The 18,914-nt window shown below is 39.2% G+C and overlaps 1 protein-coding gene across 1 annotated transcript in view; it reads left to right on the top strand.

The window, feature by feature from the left end:
- Nucleotides 1-18,914, top strand: part of DNAH14 (dynein axonemal heavy chain 14) — a 361,705-nt gene that overhangs the window by 240,931 nt on the left and 101,860 nt on the right. Inside the window, exons 57-60 of the mRNA XM_040262849.1 lie at nt 4,905-5,013; nt 6,281-6,406; nt 10,653-10,747; nt 12,691-12,850. Coding sequence (XP_040118783.1) covers nt 4,905-5,013; nt 6,281-6,406; nt 10,653-10,747; nt 12,691-12,850 — 490 coding nt within the window. The remainder of the gene's footprint in view (nt 1-4,904; nt 5,014-6,280; nt 6,407-10,652; nt 10,748-12,690; nt 12,851-18,914) is intronic.

Genomic DNA, 18,914 nt, shown 5'->3' with positions numbered 1-18,914 from the left:
CAAGTGAGAGATACGTATACTATATTTGTGCTCTTATTTGTAAAAAGGGATACAGATGCAAGTGAACCCCAATCCACCTTTTCATTGAGGGAAAAGAGCAAAAGCTACAGAAGATCTTAAAAGAGGTAGGTGTCTATCTCCCCTGTGGTCATTCACAGGCTGCCCCTGTAAAGGCAAGGCTGACAGATTCTGCCAGTGAAGAAGCAATAGATTGTTAGAGTCAGACATGGACAATGAAAACAAGAGTAACCAGCATTGCCATTCCCAATGTCCCTTATCCCATGAAATGAAAGTGAAAGTCACTCAGTTGTGTCCAACTCTTTGGGACCCCATGGACTGTAGCCCACCAGGCTCCTCTGTCCATGGGATTCTCCAGGCAAGAGTACTGGAGTGGGGTGCTATTTCCTTCTCCAGGGAATCTTCCCAACTACAACACTGATAGTGGGATGCCTGCTGCTGAGAAGTCCACAGCATGCTGCAGCTCGGCAGTTTTAGAACCTTCAGCTGGACCTGGGAAGGTGGGGGAGGAAACCTGAGCTAGAAAGTCTCATAGCTAATCAGAACTCTAGAGTCGTTGAGAAACAATCTCATGACAGCAGCCTCCCAGAAGATAAAGACAGTGGGAAATGGTCTTATAGCATCTGCTCACAAGCATTCCATGCTCTCATGCTCCAGAGGGATCACAGACTTATCTCAGTTGTAGTTAAACCTTCTCCTGTGTGACCTATGTGAAGGCATGAAAGGTTGCCAGGGTACCACGTGAAGGCATTCCTTTACAGCTCTATCCTCCAACCTGTCATTTATCCAGCTGAAAAAGAATAGCCCACTCTATCAGATACCCCAGTTAAGTGCACTGATAGGGACTTAGACCAAATCCATTCTTGGACAACATTGGGTGAGAATAGCCATGATGACTGCCACTTGGAGGACAGACCACAGACAGATTTCGTATCTTGAGTCAAGCCAGTTAAAATTGTTATCCATCCAAATGCGTCAATAATTGGCAGTTGCCCATACTCTGCCTTTACTGGTCAGCTGGAAGCCCAGGGCAATGAAAATTTTCACCACCACTCATGCTTGAGAGTTTAAACTAGTTTGTATATGGCACACGAGTATAGCCCTGACATTTACAGAAGCAGTAGCAACCTCAGCAGCAGCATTTTACTCACATGGTATCAGAATCTCATTTATTTTTTATCAACAACTTTGAGTGACACATTCAACATCAGTTGTACAGCAGTTGCTACAGTCTGTGAAAATAGTCCTATTAGTTCAAAAGGTTAATTGTTTTATATAAAAGCCATTCCATTGTTTTATATAAAAGCCATTCACTCCTCTGGGTTAGCAGCTCCTAAAATGTTTCTGAAAGTCCATGGATTAAGCCTTTTGTTAGTTAGTGATTAAATTGAGTATGATGGCCACAGGCTGGGTAAATTGGCCAGATGCCCTATAGACAAGAGTTATAAGGAACTGATGGAACTTCCTTCTACCTCCGACCTCCAGGTTTCTAAGGTGTCCCCTTCTCACCATCCAGGGTCGTTGCTCTCTGTTCACAGTCGTGATTGGTATGACCAGTATCTGTCACAATCACTTCATCCACTTCCCAGTCTTCCCCATGTCTTACCCACATTGTACATCCCTAGGTTACTCAATAGTTTCTTCCTTATGTACCTTGAACTATCCTAGAACGTCTCCTTAACCCCCTGATGTGTACTGAGGATTACCATAAGTTATCACCTTCTGTGCATGATCATTATCATCAATATCCATCAGTGCTTATATCCATCAAGTATAGCTAGGTGGTAAAAAGAAGCACCAGGTTATAAGTCCAAACGTCATAGCTCTTGTTTACTTCTTACAAATCCAGTAAGAAGCTTCCCAGGGCTAGATATGGGACCAAAAAAAAGGGAAGGGAACGGTTAATTATGTGCTTTGGGTCTCTTACAGCCAGTCCATTCCTCTTCTCCACCTCCAAAACACTTAGCATCCTGTTTCAGTGGGAGATGTACTTTTGGGAAATAATCACTTTTGAAGCCCAAGTTACCTGTCATAAGTGTGTGCTTCATTGGGAGCTTAGTTTCAGTTGTCTATGTTTCTTTAGTTTTTCCTTTGAGTCCATTTTATTTTTAATATCACCTGTTTCTAGGGGGTCATATGTTTACAAATTAAATGCTAAGCACAATGTCTGACATACACAACACACAACAAATAATAACTCTTTAATTAGGTAAATAGTATAAAGAGGCTTACTTTAGGAAGATCACTCTGGTATGGAGAATAAATTGTAGAAAGACAAAAAATAAAAACGAAGAAGACTTAAAAGCTAATGTGGTAATCCACATGAGACTTTTGAGGACTTATCCTAGAGCTAGATAAAAGAATAAAATATCAAAAACACTTGTGTAATTCACAATTTAAAGGGTATGGGTGATGATGTTCTCATAGATTATGAAAGCCCAAGAAATAGAAACCATATATTCAGTTTTTTAGAAAATGCTCTATGGAACTTATTTCCCGCCTTAGAACTAAAATTTTGTTGACCAATAGCTTTGTAGTCTTCTTATTTAAATTTTTCTATTTATTTTATTCCACACAAATGTATATTTTCAGTTTTTTATTCTAGTGAATAGATAAATGAAAAATTTTCAAACTTATTGTTTCTTATTTTAAAAGAAAATTTGTTTTGGACATTATTAGATTCACAGGAAGTTACAAAAATAGTACAGAGAGGTCCAAAGTACCTTTTACTCAGTTTCTCTCTGTGCTCACATTTTACTTAACTATGGTGCAACATCAAAACCAGGAAACTGTCATTGGCACAATGTGTGTTTACAGTTCTATGCCATTCAACTTTATCATTTGTAGCGATTTGTATAACCACAACAGCAGTCAAGATATAGAACTAGTTCATTATCACAAAGATTCCCCTACTGCTACCCTCTTTACAGTCACTCCCACTCTTTCCCTCCTCCTATTCCAAATGCCTTGCAACTGCTAATCTCTTCTGCATTTCTCCATTTTTATTCTTCACATACAGACAGTGATAGTGCTTTCACTCAACATAATGCCTCTGGGATCTAAGCTATTGCATGTATCATGAGTTTATTCCATTTTATCGCTAAAGTAATAGTCCATATGGGTGTACCACAGTTTGTCTAACCATTGAAGGAATTTGGGCTGATTCTAATTTGGAGTTATTATGAATATATCTCTGTACAGGTTTCTGGGCAGATACAAATTTCTGTTTCTGTAGGATAAATGGCAAGAGTATGACTGTTAGGTCATCTAACCTATGAAGAAAATATCAAATTGTTACTGAAAATGACTGTACTATTTTTTGTAGTTTTATAAATTATGTATGGGAGATTCAGTTTCTCTGCATCCTTGAGAGCATTTGGTATTGTCACTATTTTCTATATTGGCTATTTTAATAAGTATGTAATTATATGACATTGTGATCTTAATTTACACCTTAATGGTTAGTGATGCTGAATATCTTTTCATGCCCTTATTTGCCATCCATATATCCTTTTCAGTTTAATGTGTCTTCATATCTTTTTCACATTTTCTAAATTGTTCAAATTTTTCAGTTAGTTTGAGAATTCTTTATATATTCTAAAATAAGTCCTTTGTCAGATATGTGGATTACAAATACCCTATTCCAGTTGGTACCTTGTATTTTCATTTTCCCTTTCACAGAGAAAAGGGTTCTAATTTTTGATCAAGCCCAATTTATGATTTTTTTTTCTTTTATAAATTATGCTTCTCCTGTCTAAGAACTCTTCCACCAAGCCCTAGATCCTGGTCACTTTTTCCTATATTTTCTTATAAAAGCAGTATAGTTTTACATTTAATTCTATGGTCCATTTCAAGTTAATTTTTGCATAAACATAAGGTGTAAGGTTTAGGTTACAGTTCATCTGATGTAACTGATGCCCCAGCACCATTTGTTGAAAAACCTTTTCTTCCTCTGTTGCTTTTGCACCTTTGTCAGAACTGAGTTAGGTGTCCTTGTGTGGGTTTACTTTTGCCTTCTCTATCTGTTCCATCAATCGTCATATCTATCTCTCTGCCAATACCACATAATCTTGATTACTGTCGCTATGTAATCAGTCTTACAATCAGATAGAATAATTCCGCCCACTTTACTCTTTTTTTTCAAAATTATTTTAATTACCTTAGTTCATTTGCCTTTCCATATAAATTTTAGAATAAGTACATCTATACATAAAAAAATTTTTTTTAGTGAAATTCTGACAGGAAACCTATATATCATTTTGGGGAGAATGGGCATCTTTACTATGTGGTCTTCCAGTCCGTGATTACAGTGAATCTTGCTTGGCTATTATTTTGTTATATCTATACTTTCTTACGGAGAAGGCAATGGCACCCCACTCCAGTACTCTTGCCTGGAAAATCCCATGGATGGAGGAGCCTGGTAGGCTGCAGTCCATGGTGTCGCAAAGAGTCAGATATGACTAAGCGACTTCACTTTCACTTTTCACTTTCATGGATTGGAGAAGGAAATGGCAACCCACTCCAGTGTTCTTGCCTGGAGAATCCCAGGGATGGGGGAGCCTGGTGGGCTGCCGTCTCTGGGGTCGCACAGCGTCGGACACAACTGAAGTGACTTAGCAGCAGCATACTTTCTTAATTGATGCAAAGAGCCAACTCATAGGAAAGACCATGCTGCTGGGAAAGATTGAGGGCATGAGAGAAAAGGGAATGACAAGATGAGATGTTTGGGCCATTGACTCAATGGACATGAATTTGAACAAACTCCAGGAGATAGTGAAGGACAGAGAAGCCTGGTGTGCTGCAGTCCGTGGGGTTGCAGAGAGTTGGACCTTACTGAGTAACTGAACAACAACAAAATGCTTTCTTAATACTTTCTTTCCCTTCAGGGAACGTTTCCATATGGGCCTATCCAAGATCCTGGAAACAACTGCTCTAGTTACAGATATGCAGGAGGAGCTCTTGATTCTTGGCCCTCAAATAGAACAAAAAACAAAGGTGTGTTTGATTTGGGATCTCTTTGAAAACTTTTATGGTTTAACATGAAATGGTGTTTGCAAGCAGAAGCTGATACTTGACAAACATGGGTTCGAACTTCAGCTTTATTACCATGCAGCTGTGCAGCCTCTCTTAGTCTCAGTTTTCTTATCTATAAAATGAGGGAAGCAGTAACAACAACAACAGCAAAGTAGTAACATCATTGTATTTTTTTAATTATTTTTATTGGGATATAATTGGTTTATAATATTGTGTTAGTTTCTGCTATACAACCACATGATTCAGCCATATGTGTGCATATATACCCTCCTTCTTGGACCTCCCTCACACCCAGCCCCCATTCCAAGCCTCTAGGTCATCACAGAGCACCAAGCTGAGCTCCCTGTGCTATGCAGCAGCTTCCCACTGTCTATTCTGTACATGGTAGTGTATGTATGTCACTGCTACTCTTTCAGCTCGTCCCACCCTCTCCTTCCTGCCCTGTGTCCACAAGTCCTTTCTCTATATCTGTGCGAATTGCCATATGACCCAGCAGTTCCACTACTGGACGTATACCCTGAAAAAACAGTAACTCAAAAAGACTCATGTACCCCAATGTTCACTGCAACACTATTTACAATAGGACATGGAAGCATTGTAGATGTCCATCGGCAGATGGTTGGATAAAAAAAGATGTGGTACCTATATGTAATGGCATATTACTCAGCCATTATTATATTTTAATAATTAAATGTGATAATTGATATATGTGCTCAGTCACTCATTGTGTCTGACTCTTTGTGTCCCCATGGACTGTAGAACACCAGACTCCTCTGTCCATGGAATTTTCCAGGCAAGAATACTGGAGTGGGTTGCCATTTCTTCCTCCAGGGGATCTTCCTTCCCCAGGGATCGAATCCATGTCTCCCGCATTGGCAGGTTCATTCTTTAATACTGAGCCACCTGGGAAGCCAATAATAAGTATTTAGCTAATTATAAAAGAAATAGAAAAATCTGCAGTTATTAGTTAAATACATCTGAAATGCACTGTGGTAACTTGCAGTTGGCCAAGTATTCTAAAAATCATTACTCATCATCAATCTTTATATTTATGAAATTGTATGAAATTATATTTTTTGTAATCATTTTTATTAGTCTATTAAACAAATATATTTCATGGTGATTTTGACAAATTCTGTAAGAATGAAATAAGCTATTTGATTTATATTTTTAAAAAGATATCATATCTCTTAAAACTTATTTTAAGAAGAGTTGTTTGGTTCATTAGGAGAAAGAAATCCTAATGGAAAAACTACAGAAAGATTCCCAAGTGGTTGAGAAAGTTCAGATGCTTGTTAAACAGGATGAAGAAATCATGGAAGAAGAAGTAAGAATCGTAGAAGAGTATGCTCAGGTAAAATTAAAATATAATCAATGAAAGTCACTTAGAGATTTGCAAAATTGTTTCCTACCCCCAAAATTTAAAAGTCAGGCTAACTGCTTGTAAATATATAGTGTTCCAACTTTGCCTGTTTTTCATTTTTTTCCCAGAAAATATTTATATTAATACCTACTACATGCAAAGTACTGTTAAGTGAAGTGCAAAGACAGAGGGTCCCTTAGGAAAATAGATAGTCTGGTTCTTTTGGTTACAATGAATAAAACTCATTCAACCCATATCAGAAATGCATGTGGCCTCCAAGAGGATCATCTGAAGGATGGAAGGGTTGTTGCGGTGGCCTCCTCATTTCCTCAATGCTCAGCAGGAAGTCCTGCAGTTTATTTGTGTCCAAGTGAGGGGATTTACCTAGCTTGGAGGTGGGAGGGGGGTTCAGGATGGGGAACACGTGTATACCCGTGGCGGATTCATGCTGATATATGGCAAAACCAATACAATATTGTAAAGGAATTAGCCTCCAATTAAAATAAATAAATTTATATTAAAAAATTTAAAAAAATCTGGACAGGTAGCTTGAAAAGGTTTCTCAGAGAAACCTTGGATTGAAAATAATGCTAACACTGGAAGTACAAGTGAACAATGAGAAGACGGCAGGCTGATACCTCTCATATCTCTGGTATGATCTATTTATTCTTCAGTCATGTTTTTAATGATGATGTAATCAGATCTAACAAGGAGCCAAGCAAAATATTTTGAAATTATCAAAAAGGCTATTAGAAATATCTATTCACATTTACTATTGTTTATAATAAACCTTGCCTAAATATTTATTGTGATACTTTGAGATATTAGCTAATGATAGTAGCTTTTGTATTTAACATAAATAAATAATTCCCCCAACTGAGGTTTTAGCTAATATATATATATATATATTTTTTTTTTCTTAATTGATGGAGTTGCTCCATGAAAAACCTTTGTACATGGAAAATGTGAAATTCCACTCTCTGCCTCCTCTGACTAGGGGTGGCCATTGATCAGACCAGGGTTGAACATTTGGTAATCTGCTACACCAGACTAGTTCCTATTGGAATTCTGACTAGAGGGAACAGAAGGAAATTGGCCAGTCTTAAAAGTCAGAATTATTCAGGCAATGAGAGAAGTGACACAAACCAAATAAACAGTGCCTAGAGCTGCTTTGTCTTCTGAAGATGATCTGATAAGAATTAAAAATTATAAAATAAGGCATCTTTGACATATATCTGTACAAGGAATCAGTAATTTCTCACTTCTTTCAATGAGACATTTTAAAACATCTTTCCAAATTATGGTAATTATTACCTAAAAGTCCATGAATCCTGATTAATTCTTGTTTAATCAGTTCAGTTCAGTTCAGTTCATTTCAGTCGCTCAGTTGTGTCCGACTCTTTGCGACCCCATGAATCGCAGCATGCCAGGCCTCCCTGTCCATCACCAACTCCCAGAGTTCACTCAGACTCACGTCCATCGAGTCCGTGATGCCATCCAGCCATCTCATCCTTGGTCGTTCCCTTCTTCTCCTGCCCTCAATCCCTCCCAGCATCAAAGTCTTTTCCAGTGAGTCAACTCTTTGCATGAGGTGGCCAAAGTACTGGAGTTTCAGCTTTAGCATCATTCCTTCCAAAGAAATCCCAGGGCTAACATCCTTTAGAATGGACTGGTTGGATCTCCTTGCAGTCCAAGAGACTCTCAAGAGTCTTCTCCAACACCACAGTTCAAAAGCATCAATTCTTTGGCGCTCAGCCTTCTTCACAGTCCAACTCTCACATCCATACATGACCACTGGAAAAACCATAGCCTTGACTAGACGGACCTTAGTCGGCAAAGTAATGTCTCTGCTTTTGAATATACTATCTAGGTTGATCATAGCTTTCCTTCCAAGGAGTAAGTGTCTTTTAATTTCATGGCTGCAGTCACCATCTGCATTGATTTGGGAGCCCAAAATAATAAAGTCTGACACTGTTTCCACTGTTTCCCCATCTATTTCCCATGAAGTGATGGGACCAGATGCCATGATCGTTGTTTTCTGAATGTTGAGCTTTAAGCCAACTTTTTCACTCTCCACTTTCACTTTCATCAAGAGGCTTTTTAGTTCCTCCTCACTTTCTGCCATAAGGGTGGTGTCATCTGCATATCTGAGGTGATTGATATTTCTTCCGGCAATCTTGATTCCAGCTTGTGTTTCTTCCAGTCCAGCATTTCTCATGATGTACCCTGCATATAAGTTAAAGAAGCAGGGTGACAATATACAGCCTTGACGTACTCCTTTTCCTATTTGGAACCAGTCTGTTGGTCCACGTCCAGTTCTAACTGTAGCTTCCTGACCTGCATACAGATTTCTCAAGAGGCAGGTTAGGTGGTCTGGGATTCCCATCTCTTTCAGAATTTTCCACAGGTTATTGTGATCCACACAGTCAAAAGCTTTGGCATAGTCAATAAAGCAGAAATAGATGTTTTTCTGGAACTCTCTTGCTTTTTTCATGATCCAGCAGATGTTGGCAATTTGATCTCTGGTTCCTCTGCCTTTTCTAAAACCAGCTTGAACATCAAGAAGTTCACGGTTCACGTATTGCTGAAGCCTAGCTTGGAGAATTTTGAGCATTACTTTACTAGCATGTGAGATGAGTGCAATTGTGCGTTAGTTTGAGCATTCTTTGGCATTGCCTTTCTTTGGGATTGGAATCATTCAAAACTGACCTTTTCCAGTCCTGTGACCACTGCTGAGTTTTCCAAATTTGCTGGCATATTGAGTACAGCAGTTTCACAGCATCATCTTTCAGGATTTGAAATAGCTCAACTGGAATGCCATCTCTTCCACTAGCTTTGTTCGTAGTGATGCTTTCTAAGGCTCACTTGACTTCACATTCCAAGATGTCTGGCTCTCTAGATGAGTGATCATACCATCATGATTATCCGGGTCATGAAGATCTTTTTTGTACAGTTCTGCTGTGTATTCTTGCCACCTCTTCTTAATATCTTCTGCTTCTGTTAGGTCCATACCATTTCTGTCCTTTATTGAGCCCATCTTTGCATGAAATGTTCCCTTGGTATCTCTAGTTTTCTTGAATAGATCTCTAGTCTTTCCCTGTCATCAAAAAAAGGGGGCAGATGTACAGTAGGTTTAGAATAGTGTACATTGCATTATCAAGTATATTCATGGAAGAATGAACTTCCATTTTGAGTAGGTGTCAAGGAGGATCTACCATCTACTTACAGTTTTACTCATCCTAATAAGTGGAAGGATTTTCTACAGACAAAATTCTGATGCTGGACACTATAAGTACAAGTTAGATCATAGTATGACCTCTGGCCCTTCACCTTAGTGTCACATCACCAGGAAAGTTGGAACAGCAGACAACAGAAGTATTTCTAGAAGTCATTCATATTTGTAATAGCATGTAATAACTTAATTATACAGAGAAGTGACTCTAAGCAACATAAATATAACCCCCAAGTTAGCTTGTTGGTGAAATCCCAAAAATATCCACAGTCAATCCAGCACCACCTTTCATGACAGAACAGCCAACAAAGAGTCAGTCAAACGGGTGGAGAAATTGATCTTATCTGATTGCAAATAGAATGTCTTACTTTTGCATGTCTTACAAAAATGTATGACCCTGCACACATATTGGCAAAATTCCTTCCAGGAACTTGGAAGGAGATCTGTGCAGCTGAGGGGTTTTAAGCTTCATTAGCTTTACAGTAATCTGTCTTTAATTGGCATGTTCAGTCACTTAGCTGTGTCCAACTCTTTGCAACCCATGGACTGTAGTCCACCAGGCTCCTCTGTCCATGGACTTCTCCAGGCAAGAATACTGGAGTGGGTTACCATTTCCTCTTCTAGGGGATCTTTCTGACTCAAGGATCAAACCAGTGTCTCCTGCATTGGCAGATGGATTCTTTAGAATTCCATCTTTAAGTGGACCACTCCCAAAAGGGCAATGTTAAAACTACACTAAGTCTAACACAGAAGGCAGAAAACACTCAGTGTTTTCACTTCTCACAGATAACTTCTCATCAGAGATTGCAAAATGCACTAATTTAGGACAGTAACACACGTTTCTAACAGTGCAAGCACATGTGTACATCCCTAAGTTATACAGAAGCATAACTTATGGGCATTGTAAAAATGTTGAATTACATTTTCCAACTTTAAAATATAAAAATTTTAAGTATGCAACTATATTCATTCATATGTATTTAGGGACTTACAACTTTATTGCAGAAAGCTGACAATGAATTAAAAAGTGTACTGCCAGCTCTCGACAAGGCAATTGTGGCTCTAAACGCCCTGGATAAAGCTGATGTCTCTGAATTAAGGTGAGTAATTTACTGAAGTCTCTTTTGAGTTGCAGGAACTCAAAATAAAACAAAAATACATGGGGAAAGTTATGTCTATATCCTACTTTTAAAATAAGCTATTTTACCTATCATGGGCTCTGGTACCAAGCTTCCTGGGTTGGAATTCTGGCACTGCTGCTTTCTAGTATACAGCCTTTCTGTGTTTCAACTTCCCTTCTATGCAACTGGGGTAATAATAAATGCTGAAAGGATTGGATGAGTTGAAACATGTAAAATGTTTAGAATAGTCCGGCATAAGGCAAGTGCTCAAAAAAGATTAATGCTAACTGGTTTCCTCTGATTAAGCAGGCCTTTCCCCCTGCCCTTGTACTAAAGCTAAAGAAAACTAACCTAATGCTTGAATTCCTTGCATATGCCTTGGTTTTATTTATTTATTTATTTATTGGTTTGTTTTTTAAACATCATCCCTTGTGATGTTGCTAATGTACATTTCACTTCACTTCAAAATGCCAGACAAATGAAATGCCTTATGATATGATCTTCATTGCTATTCTTAGGACATGCAGCAGAGACACAGTTTAGTCTATTCTCTTTCCCACCTGCTGTTTCCATAACTGAAGGGACTTCCCACGCACAAACACATGTCAGCTGATTCGGACGTAGCTAAGAGGCAACTTCCAATGTTCCAATGATTACATCATTATTAACTTAGGGACAAATTCCCATCTACCCTCCCTCCCTCAACTCTATATTACCTGTGATCTTTATAGTAGGAATTTTAGATCAGGATGAAGAATAATCAGAGGATGTGTTTAAAGGGAGTTGCACCTTACAGCACCCTTCAAATTACAGGAATAGGGTTGACTCTCAACTACCCCCACCCCCCAACACACACACATATAGTGTTTCTGTCAAGTGGCTATCAGTAAACCAATACTGGGATGAAAGAGGAGAGGTCCTTCTTTTAAAGAACTCTGCAGCAAATACTTTTGTAATGAAAATAATCAACATCTAACTTGTATGTTCTACATGAAGTGAAGTGAAGTGAAGTCGCTCAGTCGTGTCCGACTCTTCACGACCCCGTGGACTGTAGCCTACCAGGTTCCTCCATCCCTGGGATTCTCCAGGCAAGAATACTGGAGTGGGTTGCCATTTCCTTCTCCAGGGGATCTTCCCAACCCAGGGATCGAACCCGGGTCTCCCGCATTGGAGGCAGATGCTTTAACCTCTTACTTAGCCACCAAATTTCTCTATGTTCTACATAGTTAAGTGTTATTCATTTCATCTTCCTAAAGGAAAGATACCCATGTACTAAAGATACTCAAATTTTTGAAGATACTTTGCCGACTAAGGTCCGTCTAGTCAAGGCTATGGTTTTTCCTGTGGTCATGTATAGATGTGAGAGTTGGACTGTGAAGAAGGCTGAGCACCGAAGAATTGATACTTTTGAACTGTGGTGTTGGAGAAGACTCTTGAGAGTCCCTTGGACTGCAAGGAGATCCAACCAGTCCATTCTAAAGGAGATCAGTCCTGGGATTTCTTTGGAAGGAATGATGCTAAAGCTGAAACTCCAGTACTTTGGCCACCTCATGCGAAGAGTTGACTCATTGGAAAAGACTCTGATGCTGGGAGGGATTGGGGGCAGGAGGAGAAGGGGACGACAGAGGATGAGATGGCTAGATGGCATCACTGACTCGATGGACATGAGTCTGAGTGAACTCCGGGAGTTGGTGAGGGACAGGGAGGCCTGGCGTGCTGCGATTCATGGGGTCGCAAAGAGTCGGACACAACTGAGCGACTGAACTGAACTGAACTGAATGATGAAATAGCTATATATTGGCAAATAGTTCTTCTTACCAAAATACTTGTTAAAAATCTGTGTGTATTATCTTTTGAGATAGTTTACAGGGTATCTTTGATTTCAGTTATAAAGTTGATTAGATTTTAACCATTTATTACAGAGTATATACACGGCCTCCTTACCTTGTACTGACTGTCATGAATGCAGTTTGTATTCTTCTGCAAAAGAAACCTAACTGGACTACAGCAAAGTTACTTCTTTCAGAAACTGGTTTCCTAAAAAAACTGATTAACATTGACAAGGACAGCATACCTGAGAAGGTAAAAGTTCATCTCTAATTAATGCATAATTGATACATTCCATACTTATAATCTGCAAGTCAAATGAAAGTATTAACACTGGAATCTTGCATTAGAATTGGAAGACAATGGTGAGGGTAAAAGATCAGAGAGCAAGCTGTATATGCAACCATAAATGGTTTTCTGGAAGTGACAAGGTAAAGCAATATGTCACCAAAATTAGAAAAATGTCGTGTCTCAGGATCTCTTTATATAATGAAAATAGGAGAGGTCAATAGTGGGGGAAATTTTTTTCTGGATGGATTGTATAACTTTATGAAAGTATAAGGTGTGGATAAAGGTGTCTGAGATTTTTTAATTGATATATAATTGATATACAACATTATATTAGTTTTAGGTGTACAGCATACTGATTTGATATTGTATACACTGCAAAATAATCACCACAGAAAGTCTAGTTAATATCCATCACCACACATAGTTACAAACAATTTTTCATGTGATGAGAACTTTCAAGATTCACTCTCTTAGAAACTTTTAGATATACAGGATTAGTAATACAGCCACCATGCTGTACATTATATCCCCAGGACTTATTTATTTTATAACTAGAAGTTTGTACCTTTTGACCACCTCCACCCATTTTCACCATCCCTAGCTCCTCACCCCTGGTAATCAATCTGCTTTCTGTATCTATGAGTTCATTTTGGTTTTTGTTTTCTTTTTTTTTTTTTTTTAGGTTCTGTACATACATGAGATCATATGATCTCTATCTTTCTCTGTCTAACTTATTTCACTCAGCATAGTGCTCTCAAGACCCATTCTAGTTATTAAAAATGGAAGAATTTCCTTCTTTTTATGGCTGAGTAATAGTCCATTTGTGCGTATTTTTTTCCCCCATTTTCTTTATGCATTCATCCATTAATGGACCCTTCAGCTGCTTCCATGTCTCAGCTATTGTAAATAATGCTGCAGTTAAAATGAGGGTGAATATACCTTTCTGAGTTAGTGTTTTTGTTTCCTTCAGATAAATACGCAGAAGTTAACTTGCTAGATCTTTTGGCACTTCTATTTTAATTGTTGAGGAGACCTCTTACTGTTTTCTGTAGTGATTCACCAATTTACATTTCTACCAACAGTGCACAAGTATTCCACTTTCTCACCCACAGTTGTTATTTGTGGTCTTTTGATAATAACCGTTTTAACAGTGATAGCTCATTGTAGTTGTTTGTATTTCCCTGATTATTAATGATGTTAAACACCTTTGCATATACCTGTTACCTATCTGTATGTCTTCTTTGGAAAAACATGTATTCAGATCCTTTGCCCATTTTTAATCAGATTGGTGTTTTGCTGTTGGATTAGATGAATTATTTATTTGGGATACGTGTGAGTGTGTTAGTTGTTCAATCATGTCCGACTCTTTGCTAGTCTATGGACTGGAGCCCACAAGGCTCGTCTGTCCATGGAGTTTTCCAATCAAGAACACTGGATAAGTTGCCATTTCCTACTCCAGAGGATTTTCTCAGAGATCACACCTGAGTGAGTGAGTGAAGTCGCTCAGTCGTGTCCAAACTCTTTGCTTCCCCGTGTACTGTAAGCCTACCAGGCTCCTCAGTCCATGGAATTTTCCAGGCAAGAGTACTGGAGTGGGTTGCCATTTCCTTCTCCAGGGGATCTTCCTGACTCAGGGATTGAACCGGAATACGGCATTGTGCACAGACGCTTTACCGTCTGAGCCACCAGGGAAGCCCCCGACCTTCTGCGAGCCAGTGCTCGAGTCACTGCTTTTTCAACCTAAGTGGAAAAGCTCTGGCCCCAAGGCCAATCAGCCGAGTTCTGTGCATCATGGCTCACACTGGTCCCAGGGAAAACCAGAAGCTTCGTGGGAAATGGGAGAAGGAGGTCCCGCTGAGGCAAGGAGCCCGCCCGGGAGGCCGAGGTGAGAGCTGGCAGTGAAGGAAGGAAGGAGGCCCGGCGACCCAGGGGCCGAGCTCGGGCCATGGCTCCTGGTCTACAGCTGCACAGGAGGACTTGGGGCACCAGCCAGACCCCCAGAAAGCAACAGCAGCCTCAGGAGTGAAATGGTCCAAACTAGGAAGTGCAGAGCTGAGGAGGACCACTCCCAGCCCCTCCGCCAGGGTCCACACCCGGGGCTCAGGCGAATTCCAGGACAGACACACGCGGAGGGGGCGCGGCGGGCAGGACGGGCCCCACGCCCTACGCGGTGCCACCAGGCCTCTTCTGCTTCTTCCTTCATGGAGGGCAGCGTTGCCATCTCACGTCCAGGCCTCCAGATGGCGATTCCAGGCAGGTGGATTCTTTACCACTGCACCACGTGGGAAGCCCCATTTATTTTGAATGTTAACCTTTTATTACATATATGGTTTGCAAATATTTTCTCCTGTTTTTTAGATTGCTTTCTCTTTTCACTGATGGTTTCCTTTGCTGTACAATTTTCTAATTTGAGGTAATCAATCACACTTACTTATTTTTGCTATTATTGCTTTGCTTTTGGTGTCAAATCCAAAATCACCACCAAGATCAATGTCAAGTAGCTTACAGCCTGTGTTTTCTTCCAGAAGTTTTATGATTTGGGGTCTCATGTTCAAGTCTTTAATTAATTTTGAGTTAATTTTTGTATGGTGTAAGATAGTGTGGTTCAGTTTCATTCTTTTGCATGTAGCTGTTCAGTTTTCCCAACATCACTTAGTAAAGAGACTGTCCTTTCACCTATTGTATATTTTTGGCTCCTTTATTTAAATTAATAGACCATATACAATTGTGTTCATTTCTGGGCTCTCTATTCTGTTCCATTGATCTCTGTGTCTGTTTTTATGCCGATACAACATTGTTTTGTTTACCACAGTTCTGTAATATACGTGGAAAACAGAAATCAAGATGCCTCCCTCTTTGTTTTTTCTCAGGGTTCCTTTGTCTATTCAGGGTCTTTTATGGTCCCATACAAATTTTAGGATTGTTTATTCTATTTCTGTGAAAAATGCCATTGGAATTTTGGTAAGTATGGTTTTGAATCTGTAGATTGCTTTGGGTAGTAAGAGCATTTTAACAATATTAATTTTTTCAATCTATAAGCACAAATGATCTCTCCATTTATTGTGTCTTTTCCTTCATCAATGTCTTTAGTTCTCAGTATCAGATATTTCACTTCTTTAGTTAAATATATTTTTAGATATTTTATTCTTTTTGATGCAGTTGTAAATGGGATTTTCTACATTAGAAAATCTAAATTTCTCCTTATGAGAGTTTATTGTGTGTGTATAGAAATGCAACTGATTTTTACATACTAATTTTGTCTACTGCAACTTTATGGAATTTGTTAGTTCTAACACTTTTTTGGTAGAAGTTTTAGGGTATTCTACATTTAATATTATGTCATCTGGAAATAGTGACAGTTTTATGTCTTCTTTTTCAATTTAGGTGCCTTTTTTTTTTTTTTTTGGCTACTCACTATGGGTAGAACTTCCAACACTGTTGAATAAAAGTGGCAAGAGTGAGCATCCCTATCTTGTTTCTCATCTTATAAAAACAAATTTCAGTTCTTCCTCATTGAGTATGATGTTAGCTATGGCTTTGTCACATATGACTTTTATTATGTTGAGCTATATTCCTTCTAAAGCCAATTTGTTGAGCATCTTTCTCATAAATCAAAATTGAATTTTGTCAAATGCTTCTTCTGCATCCATTGAGATGATCATATGATTTTTACCCTTCATTTTGTTAATATGGTGTGCCACATTGATTGATTCGTGGATGCTGAAGCATCCTTAAATCTATCCCTGGAATAAACCCTGCTTGATTATGGTTTATGATCCTTTTAATATATTGTTTAATTCAACTTGCTTATATTTTTGTGTATTTTTGTGTCTATGTTCATTAGAGATAACTTTCTTTTCTTGTAGTATCCTGTCTGGTTTTACTATCAGGGTAATGCTAGCCTGATTAAAAAAAACAAAAATGAGTTTGAAAGTGTTCCCTCTTCCTCTATCTTTTGGAAGAATTTGAGAAGGATTGGTATCAACTCCTCTGTATATGTTTGGTAGAATTCACCAATGAAGCCAACTTGTGCCAGACTTTTGCTTGTTGGGAGGTTTTTATTTATTGATAGTGGCTCAGATGGTAAAGAATCCACTTGCAATGTGAGAGACCTGGGTTCAATGCCTGGGTTGGAAAGGTCCCCTGAAGGAGGGCAACCCACTCCAGTATTCTGACCTGGAGAATTCCATGGACAGAGGAACCTGGCAGGCTACAGTCCATGGGGTCGCAGAGTCAGACATGACTGAGTGACTTTCACTTTCACGTCGATCTTTTTACTAGTAACCAGTCTGTTCATATTTCCTGATTCTTCATGATTCAGTCTTCATATGTTGAATATTTCTATGAATTTACCCATTTCTTTTAGGTTGTCCAGTTTGCTGGTGTATGATTTTTCACAGTGGTCTGTTATGATTTTTTATATTTCTGTGGTATCAGTTGCAACATCTCAATTTTCATTTCTGATCTTACTGATATCCTTTTAGTGAGTCTAGCTACAGATTTTTCAAGTTTTTTTATCTTTAAAAAAAGAAAAACAGCTTTTAGTCCTATTGAATTTTTTTTCTGTCGATTTTTAGTAACCATTTCTGCACTGATCTTTCCTTCCTTCTATCAACTTTGTGCTTCATTTGTTCTTCTTTTTGTCATTCCAAGAGGTGTGTTAAATTTAGAAGCCTAACCCTCAGACTGAAGGTTTGATATAAGCAAATAGCCTCTTTCACTGGAAACCTTGGGACTTTCAGTCAGTCCTCTGTGTTGGGTCCTGGGATGGGTGAGTCCCCATGGACCTTTTAAGGGATGTTTCTCAGATTGCTATAACCTTTTGAGTCTCGTGGATACAACCCTGTTGACTTTTAAAGCTATATGTATTGTGGAATTTTTTTCTCAGGTGCAGGTCCTGAAGTTGGGTTGTCAGATGTAGGTTTCACACTCTTCAATTCTCAGGGAGAAGCTCAGGGTTGTGAGTTCCCTGCCAACTGTGAGACACCACACCATGGCGAGGTTGTGTCTCAGCCTCTCCTACCTGTTACAGTGTGGGGTCTTATCTCTTTCATCCAAGTATAGGAGTCACTCAGGTAGTTTTTGGCTTTCTTCCAGAGATTATTGCTCCCTACGTGGAGGTGGCGCTAGTGGTGAAGAACCTGCCTGCCAGTGCAGGAGACGTAAGAGACACGGGTTCTATCCCTAGATCAGGAAGATCTCCTGGAGGAGGGCGTGGCAACCCACTCCAGTATTCTTGCCTAAAGAATTCCATGGACAGAGGAACCTGGCAGGCTACAGTCCATAGGGTCACCCAGAGTCAGAAATGACTGGAGTGACTGAAGCAACTTAGCATGCATGCGTGCGTAGCTGTAGACTCAGTGTAGCCATGAGAGGGAGGGAGTTCAGAATCCTCCTATCTCACTACCTTGAACCAGATCTCTGAGATTTTCTTTTCATTCATGTAACAAATGTTCATATAACAACATGTACCAAACACTGTTCTGAGTACTTTACAAATACTGATTTATGTGTGAGAAGATGAGGGTTAGATTAGAGCACAGAAAAAAATTTAATAAGGTAGTCTGGACACCTAGTAAACGGTTTCACTGGAGCAGATTTAATTCTGAAGAATGTAGGTTTACTGTAGGACTGCAGGAAGGCTGAGAGGACCAAAGTCTTGAGCAAGCAGTGGCGTTCAAGGCACCAGTAGAGCGGGAGGCCATGCAGAGCCCTTACCCAGAGAACTACTCGATGTATACCTTAATTTCAAATTTCCAGTCTCCAGAACTGTGAGAGAATAAATTGCTGTTGTTTTAAGTCACCCAGTTTGTGGTAATTTGTTACAATGGCCACAAGAAACTAACACAGATTTTGGGACTACTTGGTGATTGCTGCTGCAACAATATTACCTAAAAATATAGAAGTAGCTTTGGATGTGTAGATGCTGGAATAATTTCTGAACAGGGATATTACATAGGAGCCAAGCTGAGAGCTAAGTTCAGGGACAAACTGAAAGGTTTATATATATATATGAATGGCACCGTCA

This window comes from Oryx dammah, unplaced genomic scaffold (assembly GCF_014754425.2).
Source record: "Oryx dammah isolate SB20612 unplaced genomic scaffold, SCBI_Odam_1.1 HiC_scaffold_21, whole genome shotgun sequence".
Classification (NCBI taxonomy): domain Eukaryota; kingdom Metazoa; phylum Chordata; class Mammalia; order Artiodactyla; family Bovidae; genus Oryx; species Oryx dammah.
This window is presented reverse-complemented; position numbering and strand designations above follow the sequence as displayed.